The sequence below is a fragment of the Prionailurus viverrinus genome, chromosome A1, assembly GCF_022837055.1.
Source record: "Prionailurus viverrinus isolate Anna chromosome A1, UM_Priviv_1.0, whole genome shotgun sequence".
In the NCBI taxonomy this organism is placed as follows: domain Eukaryota; kingdom Metazoa; phylum Chordata; class Mammalia; order Carnivora; family Felidae; genus Prionailurus; species Prionailurus viverrinus.
In genome coordinates this window covers 115640325-115654744 of record NC_062561.1, presented here as the reverse complement: position 1 = coordinate 115654744, position 14420 = coordinate 115640325, and the positions used below count along the sequence as shown (strand labels likewise).

At 37.6% G+C, this 14420-nt stretch overlaps 1 protein-coding gene across 2 annotated transcripts in view; it reads right to left on the bottom strand.

Moving 5' to 3' along the window:
* The window catches only part of CTNNA1 (catenin alpha 1), a 180059-nt gene that overhangs the window by 141909 nt on the left and 23730 nt on the right, over window positions 1-14420 (bottom strand). Inside the window, exons 2-3 of one of the 2 annotated variants that reach the window (XM_047850765.1) lie at window positions 6940-7046; window positions 4598-4793 (exon numbers count right to left, since the gene is read on the bottom strand). The exons of the other annotated variant lie outside the window; for it this stretch is intronic. Coding sequence (XP_047706721.1) covers window positions 4598-4793; window positions 6940-7044 — 301 coding nt within the window. The 5' untranslated portion in view covers window positions 7045-7046. The remainder of the gene's footprint in view (window positions 1-4597; window positions 4794-6939; window positions 7047-14420) is intronic. 2 annotated transcript variants of the gene reach the window in all.

Sequence of the window (14420 nt, the reverse complement as noted above, 5' to 3'; positions counted from 1 at the left end):
AGCTTCTTTGAGCCTTCTCCTTTGACCACAAAGAAAGGTCCAAGATGCAACAGTAAGTCTCTGATCTTGGCCTATGAGATCCAACCGTAAATTGTAACTAATGGATTTTTAAAAACTCTTCTAGTAGAAGCTATTCCTCATCACTCTACTTCCAACCTACCATCACTTGTCCGTTTTTTAAATGTCTGTCCTTTTTTTTTTTTTATGTTTATTTTTGAGAGAGATAGATCATGAGCAGGGTAGGGTCAGAGAGAGAGAAGGAGACACAGAATCTGAAGCTCCAGGCTCCCAGCTGTCAGCATAGAGCCTGAAGCAGGGCTCAAACTTATGAACTGCGAGATCATGACATGACCTGAAGTTGGATGCTTAACTGACCAACCCACCCAGGCGCCCCTGTCTGCCCTTTTCAAACAAGTTGCATTTAGGCCTTTCCATCTCTGTCCCTTGGATATCGCCTACCCAGATAAGAGCCCTCTTTTTCTTGTCAGAGCACTATTCAAGGATTCATAAAATACATTTAGATACTCTTTTTTAAGTATTGTTAAATATATATGTATACGTATGTATGAAGACTGACTGCTAATATGAGATTTCCTTTTGGGGAGATGAAAATATTCTGTAATTAGATAATGGTAATGGCTGTACAAGTCTGTGAATATCCTAAAACCACAGATGCGTATACTTTAAAAGGATGAATTTTATGTTATGTGAATCGTATCTCAATTTTTTCAAAGGTAAGATTTTCCAACCCTAACCCTGTGTTTACATTTGGCACTAGGAAGGAAAACTCACTGTAATTTTTGAGACAAGAGCCTTTTCTCACACACTTCTTGGAGAATATAGTCAATTATCTGTCCTACTGGAACCTGGAGAGGGGAAGACAACCAATTATCTAATTACCACTGTGATAAGAGCTAGGAAGAAAAAGTATAAGATAAGAATGATATAATCAGCATGGTGCATGTAGGGGTGGAAAGGGTCCCAAAAAAGAAAAGAGCACATTGAAGAGGTACACATGCCTCAGCCCACATAACGTAGTTAGTTACTCAACAACTAGCTCAAGGTGACTGGCAGTAAAATGAAACCCCTAGATCACAAGAATCTGTATGGTATGCAATTGATAATTGGCTCCCATCTACCACAGGAGGCTCACATGTCCACTGCATTAGCCTTGAGGTAAAGTGGCCCTGGGTATGTATGTGAATATTGTACCTACTGACAGTGTTATTATGGTAAGGTTTTCATGTACTCACAAATGTTTGTGTTTATTATTCATGTAATCAGGGGCAAATACAAGAAGAAAATTAGGTTATGCTGAAAAACTGTATACATTCAAGCCTCTAGTTATTAATGATGATTGCAGAGAAAGCAAAGGGCTTATACAAACTCAAAACTATAGTAAGTTTAGCTTTGGGCTCCAAAGTGTTATAAATAAATACATAAGTAGTTTAAAAACAGTAAGGTCCTATCTTTAACAGTCTGTGAAAACCCTAGATATGAGGTCAGCTAACCAGAGCCTATGGGTTAAATCTAGTTCACCCTCTGTTTTTCTAAGTAAGTTTTACTGGAACACAGCCATACCCATGTGCTTATATATTACCAACAGCCACTTTCCCAACACAAATGTAGAACTGATTGTGTTAACAGAGACCTTATAACCAGTAAAGTCTAAAATATTTACTACCTTAGCTCTTTACAAAAAAAAATTTGCCAACCTGTACTAAACTAATGTAATTCACACTGATTCACAACAAAGAAATCTTATACAACCTTTCACAATGAAGTGTTCCAGTGGATAAGCAACAAACTCAAAATGCAAAGAATTATATTCTAACTCTGTTAGTCAATCTGCTATGAAGTTCTAGATAAATCATAATTACTCTGTGTTTTCTATTAGCAGTAAAAGAGTAGTTAGGTTAGAGTTTTGTGTAAGTGCTCAGGACCACCTGGGAAAGGTGTTTGTATTATCTTTTGCTGTCTAACAAATACCCCCAAAATTTGATAGCTTAAAATAAATATTTATTATGCTGAGTCTTCTGAGGGTCAAGAATTTGGAGTTGGTCAGGGCTGCCATCTTTTAAAACCTGACTAATGCTAGAGGATCTGCTCCCAAGGCTGCTTACTCACATGCTTAGCAAACTGGTACTAACAATTTCCCCCTAGACTGAATAATCCATGAGGAAGAGCCACACAGATAGTATACTCTCTTTATGACTTAGTTTTGAAAGTAGACAGCATCACTTCTACCATATTCTATTCTTTACAGAGGTGAAAGTATTTAAATCCAACATACATTCAAGAGTATCAAAGTCAGGCTCCACTTACTTAAGGGAGGGCTGTCAAAGAATGTGCAAACATATTAATGCCACTACATGGTTTCAAATGATGAGCAAACAGCTTCAACAACATAACCAACAAGGTTTGGTTGATTAAAAAATCTGCACTTAACCATTGTCATAACATGTACTTTGTTCTATTTATGACAGGAGAGAGGTTTCATACTACTTAAGATTCTTAAAAAAAAAAAAAAAAGTAAGCCAACAGATAAAAGCAAGGCACTTCGGCTTTTCATAACTGATGCAGTAATGATGATGGGAGACAGTTATATTTTTTAGTTTTAGCTTTTTTTTTTTTTTTGCAAGGAGAAAAGGCAAGGAGAGAAGGCAAATTATGGTGAATAGATCATGATGATAAATAATTGCAAAGTTGGACTAGAAAAGACAAGTACTTATAATTCAGAACAACATAAAAATTTTTCTCAGGTATAAATAAAAACAAGAAAACAGAAATTTAGATATGCATTCAAAACTGTGGGGTATTTGGGAGGCAGGGGGCATGTATTATACCATGACTGCTACAAATTTACATCAGATAAACTTCTGAAACAAGGAACACATATAGAACGAAATTACAAGTTATCTGTAACAATTAAATGTATTTTGAAAATAAGTGTCTTAGTTACTAGACCCAATCAATATTTGGTAAAATTCATCTGATAATATTATTTTGAGGCAAAAAGGACTGAAGAGCAAAACCTTCTCACAGAGGACAATGAAGTAACAGCCATCCTGATTTCCTGAACAAGAAGCTCAAAAATCATCCTCAACTAGACAATTCAACTGCTTTAAAATAAATTCATTCAAAGCCCACTCTAATGGATTGAATAGTGTCCCCCCAAAACTCATGTTCACCCATAACCTATGAATGTGGCCTTATTTGCAAATAGGATATTTGCAGATATAACCAAGTTAAGATGAGGGCAAAACAGATTTAGGGGGGATCCTAATTCAGTGTTTGATACCCTTATAAAGAGGAAAACTTACACCCAGAAACACACAGGGAGAATGCCATGTGACATGGAAGGAAGAGGTTGGAGTGACAAGCCGACAAGCCAAGGAATGCCAAGCATTGCTGCTTCTCCAAGAAGCTAGGAGAAAACATGCAAAAGAGTCTTCCACTGAGCCCCCAAGAAAGATTCACCCCTGCTGACACCTTGATTTCAGGTACCTGGCCTCCAGAACTGTGAACGAGTAAATTTCTGTTGTTCTCAGCCGCCAAGTTTATAGTAATTTATGTTATGACAGCTGTAGATAACTAATACATCCACCCAGTTAGTAATATGGAATTTAAATAATCTCATCATTGGCAATATTAGAAACATTTATCTTCAGCCTGAAAATTAAAAAAACATTTAACATCCAAGGTTTTTAGTTTACAATTTCAGAACAATTGGAGATAGCATCTTCTTTTAATGCACTGCCCTTTTCTGGGTACTGTCACAGGGATGAATGTGTCCACTGTCAGCCACCAGTGAGATCCAGTAAGGTTCTCCCAAAGGCCAGTAAAACAACTGCACAGAGTAGGGTCTCAATTCACCTTAGATGATATATAATTGCTCTACAAAAAACTGTCTCTGTTTAAGCCCTCCTGCTGGACCAGCAGTTTATCACACAACTACAAGGTTCAAGAATTTAAGGCTCCAGATATGAAGTCTTATCATACTTATAGCATCATAAAGACAAGTTTTTCTAGTAGGCACTACTGGTAAGCTGTGGGTTACAAATTTCACTTTTTATTAGTTCTAAGTTTCCCAAAAGAGGATTCCTTTAAGCCAAGATTTGTTTTTATTTCAAACTCAAACCACTTCCAGTATGCATGGCTAATTTAACACACCAGCCTGACAGAAAGAGGCAACTTCTAGGGTATTTTCAGAATGGTTGCACATTTTTCCATTTTATCACCTTTGTATCTTCAGCATGAACTAAAAACAGGTATTACATAGGATTAAAGGTAAACTTCTACCCCATTTATTTCCTATTAAACTGTTGTTAGAACATTTCTTAAGACTCAACAATTACTTGGGAAACCCAAAAGAAGTCAATTCAGATACTCCAAATAAACTGTTCCTCTGTTAGCATCTTTCCTGATTAAAAATAAAGGCAGTACAACTTAATACATCTCCAATAATTTAATATTATAAGTTACTGAGCAATTCGCAAGCATAACAATGAGAATATTGACCACAAAAGGTCACTTTCAAGGATTAATTTCCTAAAAAAGTCTGCCTCTCTCTATATTAAAAGCAATATTGACCTACCTTGTTTTCGAACATCTTCTACAGCAGCCACAAGCTCCTCCTTGAGAAACTGACTCTCCTTTGCAATTTTATCCCCCTTCTCCAAAAAATTCTCAGTTGCTTGTTCAACAGATGCAGCCAAAACATGGGCCTTCTTAGAACGGCCTCTCTTCTTATTCGAGGGCCCTTTACTATTGGTGTTTACCAGAGTTGTAACCTAAAAGTTTCATTTTTACAAATTAAACTGCAGTCATTTAAAATGAAAACAACAGAAAGACTACCATCTTTAAAGACAGGGAAAATAAATTATTCATAACAAAATGAAACATCACATTTATGAATTCCACTAAGCATTAATAACACATACTCTCTCCGTATTTAAGAAATACTGCAATGACACTAAATTTAGGTCCTAAAATAATTTAGCTACCTCAATGTGCAAGATAAAAAATATTTTAATTTTTCAAACATGACAACTAGGTTTTTACTTTCATTTTACAAATTAAAAACTGATTAGAAACATGTCAGACATCTCTACATGTCATCAAGAAGCTCCAGGAAGAGGCATGCCTAGGTGGCTCAGTAAGTTGAGGGTCCAACTCTTGATTTTGGCTCAGATCATGATCTCAGTGTTCATGGGAGCAAGCCCCACTATCTGTGCAGAGCCTGCTTGGGATTCTCGCTCTTCTACCTTCCCCCAGGGCATGCACATTCTCTCTCTCAAAAATAAAATAAACATTTAAAAAAGAAGTACTAGTAGTAGTTCCAGAAAGAGATTAACAATGAACTTATTAGCTTTACATGGAAGTCACATTTTCCAGTTTTCAACCTGTGCAAAATGTTTTAAGGTAACTTGCTTCTGAATTGTTTCACATTTTATTCATAAAACTCTCAGCAATTAATTAGTAAAAGCTCTTTTTTTTTTTTTAACGTTTATTTATTTTTGGGACAGAGAGAGACAGAGCATGAATGGGGGAGGGGCAGAGAGAGAGGGAGACACAGAATCGGAAACAGGCTCCAGGCTCTGAGCCATCAGCCCAGGGCCCGACGCGGGGCTCGAACTCACGGACCGCGAGATCGTGACCTGGCTGAAGTCGGATGCTTAACCGACTGCGCCACCCAGGCGCCCCAGTAAAAGCTCTTAAGAAAGAAAGGAAGGACTGTCCAAAGTAGCCTACTGCGATGATGGTTTAAGTTCCAGAATATTAACTATCATTAATATATATAATACCAGGGGTGCCTGGGTGGCTCAGTCGGTTGAGCGTCCAACTTTGGCTCAGGTCATGATCTCACAGTCTGTGGGTTCGAGCCCCGCATCGGGCTCCATGCTGACAGCTCAGAGCCTGGAGCCTGTTTCAGATTCTGAGTCCTCCTCTCTCTCTGACCCTCCCCTGTTCATGCTCTGTCTCTCTCTGTCTCAAAAATAAATAAACGTTAATAAAAAAAAAAAATATATATATATATATATATATATATAAAATACCAGCTGATCTGTAGGTTGAAGATGACTAAACATTTGTTATTAGTGTAGCTTGCCACACAAAAGAACTGCTGAGAGCTACAGTGGATGGGCTCCAATAAAGTACCTATTCCTGAGTCTTACCATACACTTCTCCTACATGTATATTAAAATATATAAATACATATGTATATATACGTGTGTGTATATGTATTTTTTATACTAGTTGCTAACAATTAATGAAAGATCATCACACAGTGATATTCGTATTTCTAACAGAACATAACCAAACCTATACCCTCAAATTACCAACTAACTGATCCTAGACAAAGAGAAGTTTGTTATTTATTTATTTGGGGGGCGGGGGGGGGGAGCGGAAACAGAAAGACAGGAAGAGAGTATCCCAAGAAGGCTCTGCACTGTTAGCACAGAGCCCGACTTGAGGCTCAAACTCATGAGCCGTGAGATCATGACCTGAGCCAAAACCAAGAGTCATACACTTAACCAATTGAGCCACCCAGGCACTCTAAGCATGGGGAAGAGACTTCACAGTCAAGGAAGGCCATCTTTGTTGAATATAACCTGTAACTTTACAAGGAAAGAGTGATGCCAAGAAAATGTCTACAAAATACAAACATTTGCTAAGTTACATTACATACCACTAATCCCCGATTAATGCCAATAAGCCTCAATAAAATGGCAGTAACTGTGCTCCTATAGGGTTAAAAGAATCCATGCATCAATATTTATATAATTAGTGGTGCCAAATCGTCTAAATACTATCAACTTAAACTCAACCACTCAAAATAAGGCTTTGAATTAAGTAACCACGCTCTGTGTTTGTTTCCCAGGACTACTACTATGGAACCATGTTACACCTATGTATTTGTTTGCAGATTTTTACCTGTGTAACAAGAGGCTCCAACAGTCTCTCAACTGCCAGAGTCCTGATCTCTAGACTTTTGGGGTCCCATTTGAAGTTTATGTTGCCTGCATGGACAGCAGTCATTTCTGCAAAGGAAACAAAAGGCCAAAGTGAGGCAAACATCAAACACAAACATGAAATATATAACAAATCTTCTACTTTTATAAAGGAGTTTTATAACAACAAAGCTACATTCACCACAAGAGGGGGAAAAATTCTTACTAGCCTGTACAAGAGGGCCCAGTAACTCTTAACCTCTTACACTTTCAGATGCCAAGTTTATAAACAGTAGAGGTACCACAAGAAGCACTTCCAAACACATAGAGCTTTTCCTTTTGGGCTTCTCTGGCACCAAGCCAGGTCTATTTCTAGTTTTTCCATAACAACTTAGAAGCAGGATGAAAACCTAAAGTGAATGAAGGCCTGATTCTGATTTTTCATACTCCATAACATTTCTAATGCAGTATTACCTAAAAGGTATAACTCCTTCATTTTTTGATGGATTCTTAGAGAACATCTTGTCTTACTCTATTAAAACATAATGCTTAAGTCTGCTGCCCTCTGCACCTACAGCTATTATCACTCATAGCCAGAAGAAATTTCGAGTCGCACTTAGTCAAATATCAATGTATCAGTGTCAAGGTAAACTTCCATTAGAGGCTTTAAGTCTAGGGGAAGACTTCAATGAAAACACCCAACAGTTAGTGACTGCTTGTATAAGTAGTGACTTAAAGGACGCCTGGGTGGCTCAGTCAGTTGAGCGTCCGACTTCAGCTCATGTCATGATCTTGTGGTCTGTGGGTTTGAGCCTCATGTCAGGCTCTGTGATGTCAGTTCAGAGCCTGGAGCTTGCTTTGGATTCTGTGACTTCCTCTCTCTGCCCCTCCCCTCACGTTCTGTCTCTCAAAAAATGAATAAATGTTAAAAAAAATTTTTTTTTAAGTAGTGTCTTAAAGACAAAAGGAAAAAAGGTGAGGTACATAACTGAGGTAAACACAAATACAAACTTTCAGACAACCAACTTGACAGATATTTAAAACCCTAGAAGAGGGTGTTTTATGATTCAGAAATTCCATTTCCCGAATTTTATTCTAAAGAAAAAATTAAGGTGCATGGAAAAAGCTGGATACAATGATGTTCACAACAGCACTGCATACAATCATAATAAAGTACAAATTTCAAAGAGATCCCTGAATAAAGCACACAACCGATCACACAATACTGTACCACTCTTAAAAACAATGTTTACAAAATTTAGAGGGAAAAAAACAGAAACACTGTTCTTGCTGCTCAGGTCTTTATTTCTATTAAATGCCACTTTCCATTAAAGGGAACCAAGACTCATCCAAAAAAAGCAGGGAGGGAAGTTATTCCAGCTCTGAGTTATCCTATTCTGCAGAAAGCAAAGAAGGGTACAAAGACTCACCTATCAAAACACAGAGGAAACAAAGGTTCCATTGGCAAATTTCTGACAAGTTGAGTATCAAAAAATATAATGACTACAAATGCCTGACTGATAGGCAGGCAGGAAGGTACATAAAAAGATATCCTATGACCATAAAGATCCTCTTAAGAAAAAGACAGTGGCGAGGGAATTTCTTTACCATGAAGGTAGAATAGAATTAGAAAATGACCATTTTGCAAACCCCAATGTAGTAACTGATTCAGGCAAAGATTATCAATGGATATTAACACCATTAAGTGAAAGGCTACTGGGGGAACAGGATACTTGTAAGGTGCCAAAGTATAACTTAACAGGTTACCAATTACAAGGGGCCAAGACATACCTTTACAAATTTGAGATCTAATGGGCACCCTCTTAAACAAATAACTAAACTTAGTATCGTTGATAATGAAACACTTAATATTATATGCTTCCCAATATGAAGATGTTTAAAGTATTCTGTATTACCTATTAAGTACTCTTGATGAAAAAAAAAAAAAGCTTTAAATGTTTCTCAAGAGCCTCAGTGTGACTGAGCTGCAGTGTTACTGCAAAAATGTTTAACCAGAGTCTAATGAAGCCTCTATGTAAGAACTCAAAACCTTTTTCAATGCCATCAAACCTTCTGGCAGTCTAGTAAAACCTAAAGACCAACGTTATCCAATAGAAAAACAATGTAAGCCACCTGGTAATATTCAATTTTTTAGTAACAATATTAAAAGACTAAAAAGAGGGGTGCCTGGATGGCTCAGTCAGTTGAGCAGCCGAGTCTTGATTTCAGCTCAGGTCATGATCCCAGGGTTGTGGGATGGAGCCCCGCATCGGGCTCCGTGCTGAATGTGAAGCCTGCTTGGGATTTTCTCTCTCTCTTCTCCTCCCTCTCTCCCTCTGCCCCTCTCCCCCACTCTCGCTCTCTAAAATAAAAAAAAAAGGGGGGGGCATAAAAAGAAATGTGACTATACACAATATATCCAAGAAAATATTTCAGCATATATTCAGTATTTTTTAAGTTATATTTTACATAAGTACTAAGTGGCCAAATATGGGATGTGTTTTACAATCAGGGCACACTTAAAGTCAAACAAGACACACTTCACCTGTTCAAGAGCCACCTGTAGCTAGTACTGGATTCTGTATTAGATAGTTCAACTAAAAGGCCCTTTCTTGGGGCGCCTGGGTGGCGCAGTCGGTTAAGCGTCCGACTTCAGCCAGGTCACGATCTTGCAGTCCGTGAGTTCGAGCCCCGCGTCAGGCTCTGGGCTGATGGCTCAGAGCCTGGAGCCAGTTTCCGATTCTGTGTCTCCCTCTCTCTCTGCCCCTCCCCTGTTCATGCTCTGTCACTCTCTGTCCCAAAAATAAATAAAGGCTGAAAAAAAAATTTAAAAAAAAAAAAAAAGGCCCTTTCTTAGAATGTTTTTTCAAATGCCTAAAACACAATTCAAAGGATTACAAAGGAAACATACGTACTGAAATTTGGTTATCAAGATACTTTACAAACAAATGAATGAAACAGTAATATATGTGCTTCTTTATTAACATTAAATAAAACCTGGCAACAAGTCTGATGACTACTTCAAAGTAATAATGAACATGCACTTGTTTTCATGGTATCATGTTATAATTACTACAGATATGAAAAGCACTGAGATTCCTACTGGTGATAAAGTTACAGGTTCAAATGAAAAGTAGTTTGTTATCTACATTAATAACAGAAGGAAATGTTAAATTCCTGTTAATAGTGAAAACAAAGACAGGGGCGCCTGGGTGGCGCAGTCGGTTAAGCGTCCAACTTCAGCCAGGTCATGATCTCGCGGTCCGTGAGTTCGAGCCCCGCGTCAGGCTCTGGGCTGATGGCTCAGAGCCTGGAGCCTGTTTCCGATTCTGTGTCTCCCTCTCTCTCTGCCCCTCCCCCGTTCATGCTCTGTCTCTCTCTGTCCCAAAAATAAATAAACGTTGAAAAAAAATTAAAAAAAAAAAAAAAAGAAAACAAAGACAAAATTTTTCCAATCCAAATGCACTGCAGGTTAAAAAACCCTAATCTATCCTATTTCAAGTTTATAAGAAACAAGTTTCTAGGGGATACAGAAGCATATTAAGCAACACCATAAGAAAACAAACGAATTCAGAATGTAGCATATAAGATAAAAGGCCCTTAATTCTTCAGAAAGTCAGTACTTGGAGGGAGAAGGTGAGAAGACTATTCTAGACAAATAGATTCAAGAGACATAAGAATCTCATGCAATACAGGTACCCTGTCTGGACAACAGTTTGAAACAAGCAGCTATTAAGACATTTGTAAGGAAAGTGTTATTACAGAATTACTCCTCAATTTCACAGGTATGATAATGAAACTGTAGCTCTGTAGAAAACTGACTTTCTAGGAGATGCATGCTACAATATTTAGGGGGTGAAATATAAAGATGTCTGCAACTTTCAAACAGTTCAGCAAAAGTTAAAATATATACATAGGGAGATCAAGGAATTATGAAAAGACACTCATAACTATTAAACCTAGGTAGAGGATAGGTGTTTTCAGATTTATTATTTTAGCATCCTGTACACCTGAAATTTCTCATCTAAAAAAAATGGGGGAAATGTTACAGAAGTTTATGAGAAAATGTTCAAAATATATATGATTGAAGATGATAAAGAGATTTCAAAACTATGTAATGTATAACTGCAGAAAGGAATAAAAATATCTAGATATATAAACCAAAATATTAACAATGGTGTTATCTCTAAGAGTTGGGGATAATGGGTAGTTTTAACATTCTCTGTGCTTAACTGTATTTTCTGATACTATAAAATTATACAGGCATTTTAAAAAGCTACTTTTATAATAAAAAAAAAAGCAGAATCTTTATTTTGTAATCTTTACATCTTTATGTAAGGACAATACCATCAAGAGGTATATCTGATTATCAGTTAACCACTTTGAACTTCCTTCCTCATTTGTAAAATAAGACAATCATTACCTTCAGAGAATTTTTTGTGAAGATTAAACAGATTATGATCCACTCAATAAAATTAGAATCTGAGAGACCAGGTTAATATGACTAAAGGAGAAGGAAAAGTTCTTCCATACAATAAGAAACTAATAAATGAAGAAATAATGTATTCAGAAAAAAAATCACCATTTACAAACCATCATAATAATAACTGATTCAGGGAAGAATCATCAGAGAATGCTAAACCAAGTGGTTGAAAGTTTTCTAAGAAATTGAATATTTACATAGTCTCACACTAATTCCCAACAGATTATTTACTGATCACAAAGGGAGAGAGGGATAGAGTAACTTTAAAATGGAAAAACCTGGCAGATACCACCTAACCAAGTGATCAAAATCAACATCTCCAATAGGACAAATTGACAACATATACCTCCTGACAGAATGCACTAAAGGACACATTACTTTGCTATTTCCTTCCTAGCAAAACTAGCCCCAATCTTGTCATGAGGAAACATCAAACTCAAAGTGAGGGATACTCTACAAATTAATTGGCTACAGTCTTCAAAAATGTCATGGTCAGAAAAAACAAAGATAGACTGAGAAATTCTTCCAGGTTAAAGGCGGCTAAAGAGACATGACAACTAAATGTAGTAACTCTGGAATGAAACTGTACTTGAAGGAAAAAAATATTGAGACAAATGATAAAATCTGAGTAAGTTCTAAATTAGGTAATAGTGTATCAGTGTCAAATTTTCGTATTTTCATCAATTATACTGTAGTTATGTCCTTGTTACATATAATGGGCATGATGTCTACAACTTACTCTCATCTCACTTGGTTCAGAAAAATATAATACGCTAAATATAAGTTACATACATAGAGAGGAATGGAAAGTGGGAGAATGGGAAGAAGGAAGAAAGAAGAAAGAGGAGACACAAGGAAGAGAGAAATGAAGGAAGAGATGGAAACAGAGGGAGGGGTAGGAGTAGAGGGGAGAAGGGAGGAGTAGAGAGGAAGGGAAGGGGAAGAAGGTGAGGTAAGAGGAGAGGAGAGAAGTAGGAGAGGATAAGAGAGGAAGACAGAGAGAAGAGGGAGAAAGATCTCTTGAAATGTGGCTACTGTGGCTGAGGAATTGATTTAATTTTATTTCATTTTAATTAATTCAAACAACCACTAGTGACTACCTCATCAGACAGCGCAGTTCTAGACTCTACGGAAAGCAACATCAACACCTAAATTCTATACATTAAAATGATGACCAGGACAAGACAGAACTGCACCTGTCTGTGACAAGCCCACTCTTGACAACTTTAATATAAAAATGTTTGTGTCCTCTCCCATAAATGCATGCTTGAGGCACAACAGGTAGACATATTAGAAATTTTTGAAAACATTAATGCAAGCATCATCTAACATTTCACAGATTTATATAAGCATCAAAACATCCTAGAATCACTGGAGATTGGATGCCAGAAGGAATCTGGATTTGCTTAATCTGGTAACACAGAACGCCAGTTTCCAGGAAATTTGTTTCAATGCAAGTGGGCAAATTTCCTCTACACACTTATATTATGTCAGGCCTACACTTTGGTTTTTAAAGGTTATCTGCCCACAAAACTGATCAGCCCAAGTCAGTAAACCTTAGGAGATGGAGTGCTCTAGATTGCTAAAGGGCTGACAACAGCTAAAGCAAATGTCATCAAATGTCACAGATAAGACATTTCAGAAAGAATGATTTGCCCCGTAGACTCTGCATTCCTGTATCCTAGCATTCCACAGCCACTGCAACAACACAAATGAAACAGAAAACCTTTCAAGGGTAAGGGTAGTACAGGGAAGGTGCCAAGAGGTAAGTTAAGTGAAGCTAGTTTTCAAGTAGACAGGTGGTCACATTTGTGTTTTAATTATTAAACAAGTACAACAATATAACAATTCACTTTCCCAAAGAAATAAACGGCCCCATTTTTTTGTTTTTAACGTTATATATATATTTTAATTGTTTAATGTTTATTTATTTTTGAGAGAGAGCAGGGGAGAAGGAGAGAGAAAGGGAGAAACAGGATCCAAAGTAGACTCCAGGCTCTGAGCTTCTGAGCTGTCGTGGGGCTTGAACTGGTGAACCTCGAGATCATGACCTGAGCCAAAGCTGGACACTTAACTGACTGAGTCACCCAGGCACCCCCTCCATTTTTTCTTGAAATAAAAAGTCTTGAAAAGAAGGCACCCAGGGAAGGGCAATTTGTCAAACCCCTACTGGGGAAAGCCACTAGGCCTGAGGACTTGGTAACTTTTGAAAACCAGCAAATCAAGGTCCAAACAGCACAAATGCACTCCTAAAGCTTTAGAATCCACAACTCGGGCCTTCATGAGCAAAAGAGGGGAACAAGATGAAAGCCCTGAGCTGAGAAAGAGGGTCTCAGGCCACCAGGAAGTTGCCAAAGAGAAGGAAGGCTGTTCCAGAGAAACCACAAAGAGGAAGCTGCCCAAGGTAAGCCTGTGAAGTTCAGACCGACCAAGTCAGGACACACACACGGACACACACACACACACACACACACACACACACACACACACACACACACACACACATAAAGGCTTCTCGGACACATGAAAAGAGCTAGCTTTAGCTTAGAGAAAAAACAAGAGTACCCCAAAAATCTGCACACTCGTTAGTAATAAAAACATTCTCAAAAAAAAAAAAAGCCCTCTTGGTCTTTTCTGTTTCTAATTTTGATACTTTGGGATACAAAATAATTCCACTTTCTTCTTAACTTGAAAAAAAGGTAGAGTATAAGCACAATAATAAATTGCAAAAGATACCTGACCTCTCCAGGAGACCACCAGTAGAAGCCAGGAGAGGTAAATCCAGGCACTCTTTATCTATCACGCAGATGTAGGGTTGGCAGATCATACGAATTTTTTCAAAAGACCCAGAGATGCACATATTTATGTGAAGTCTCACAAGTTTAGTGTCAGCAACTCACTCAAAAATATTTTGCCACAGTGTGAGACAAACATGTCTTAGTAGTATGCTTGCTCTGTTGGTCCAGACTTTGCAAACAGTG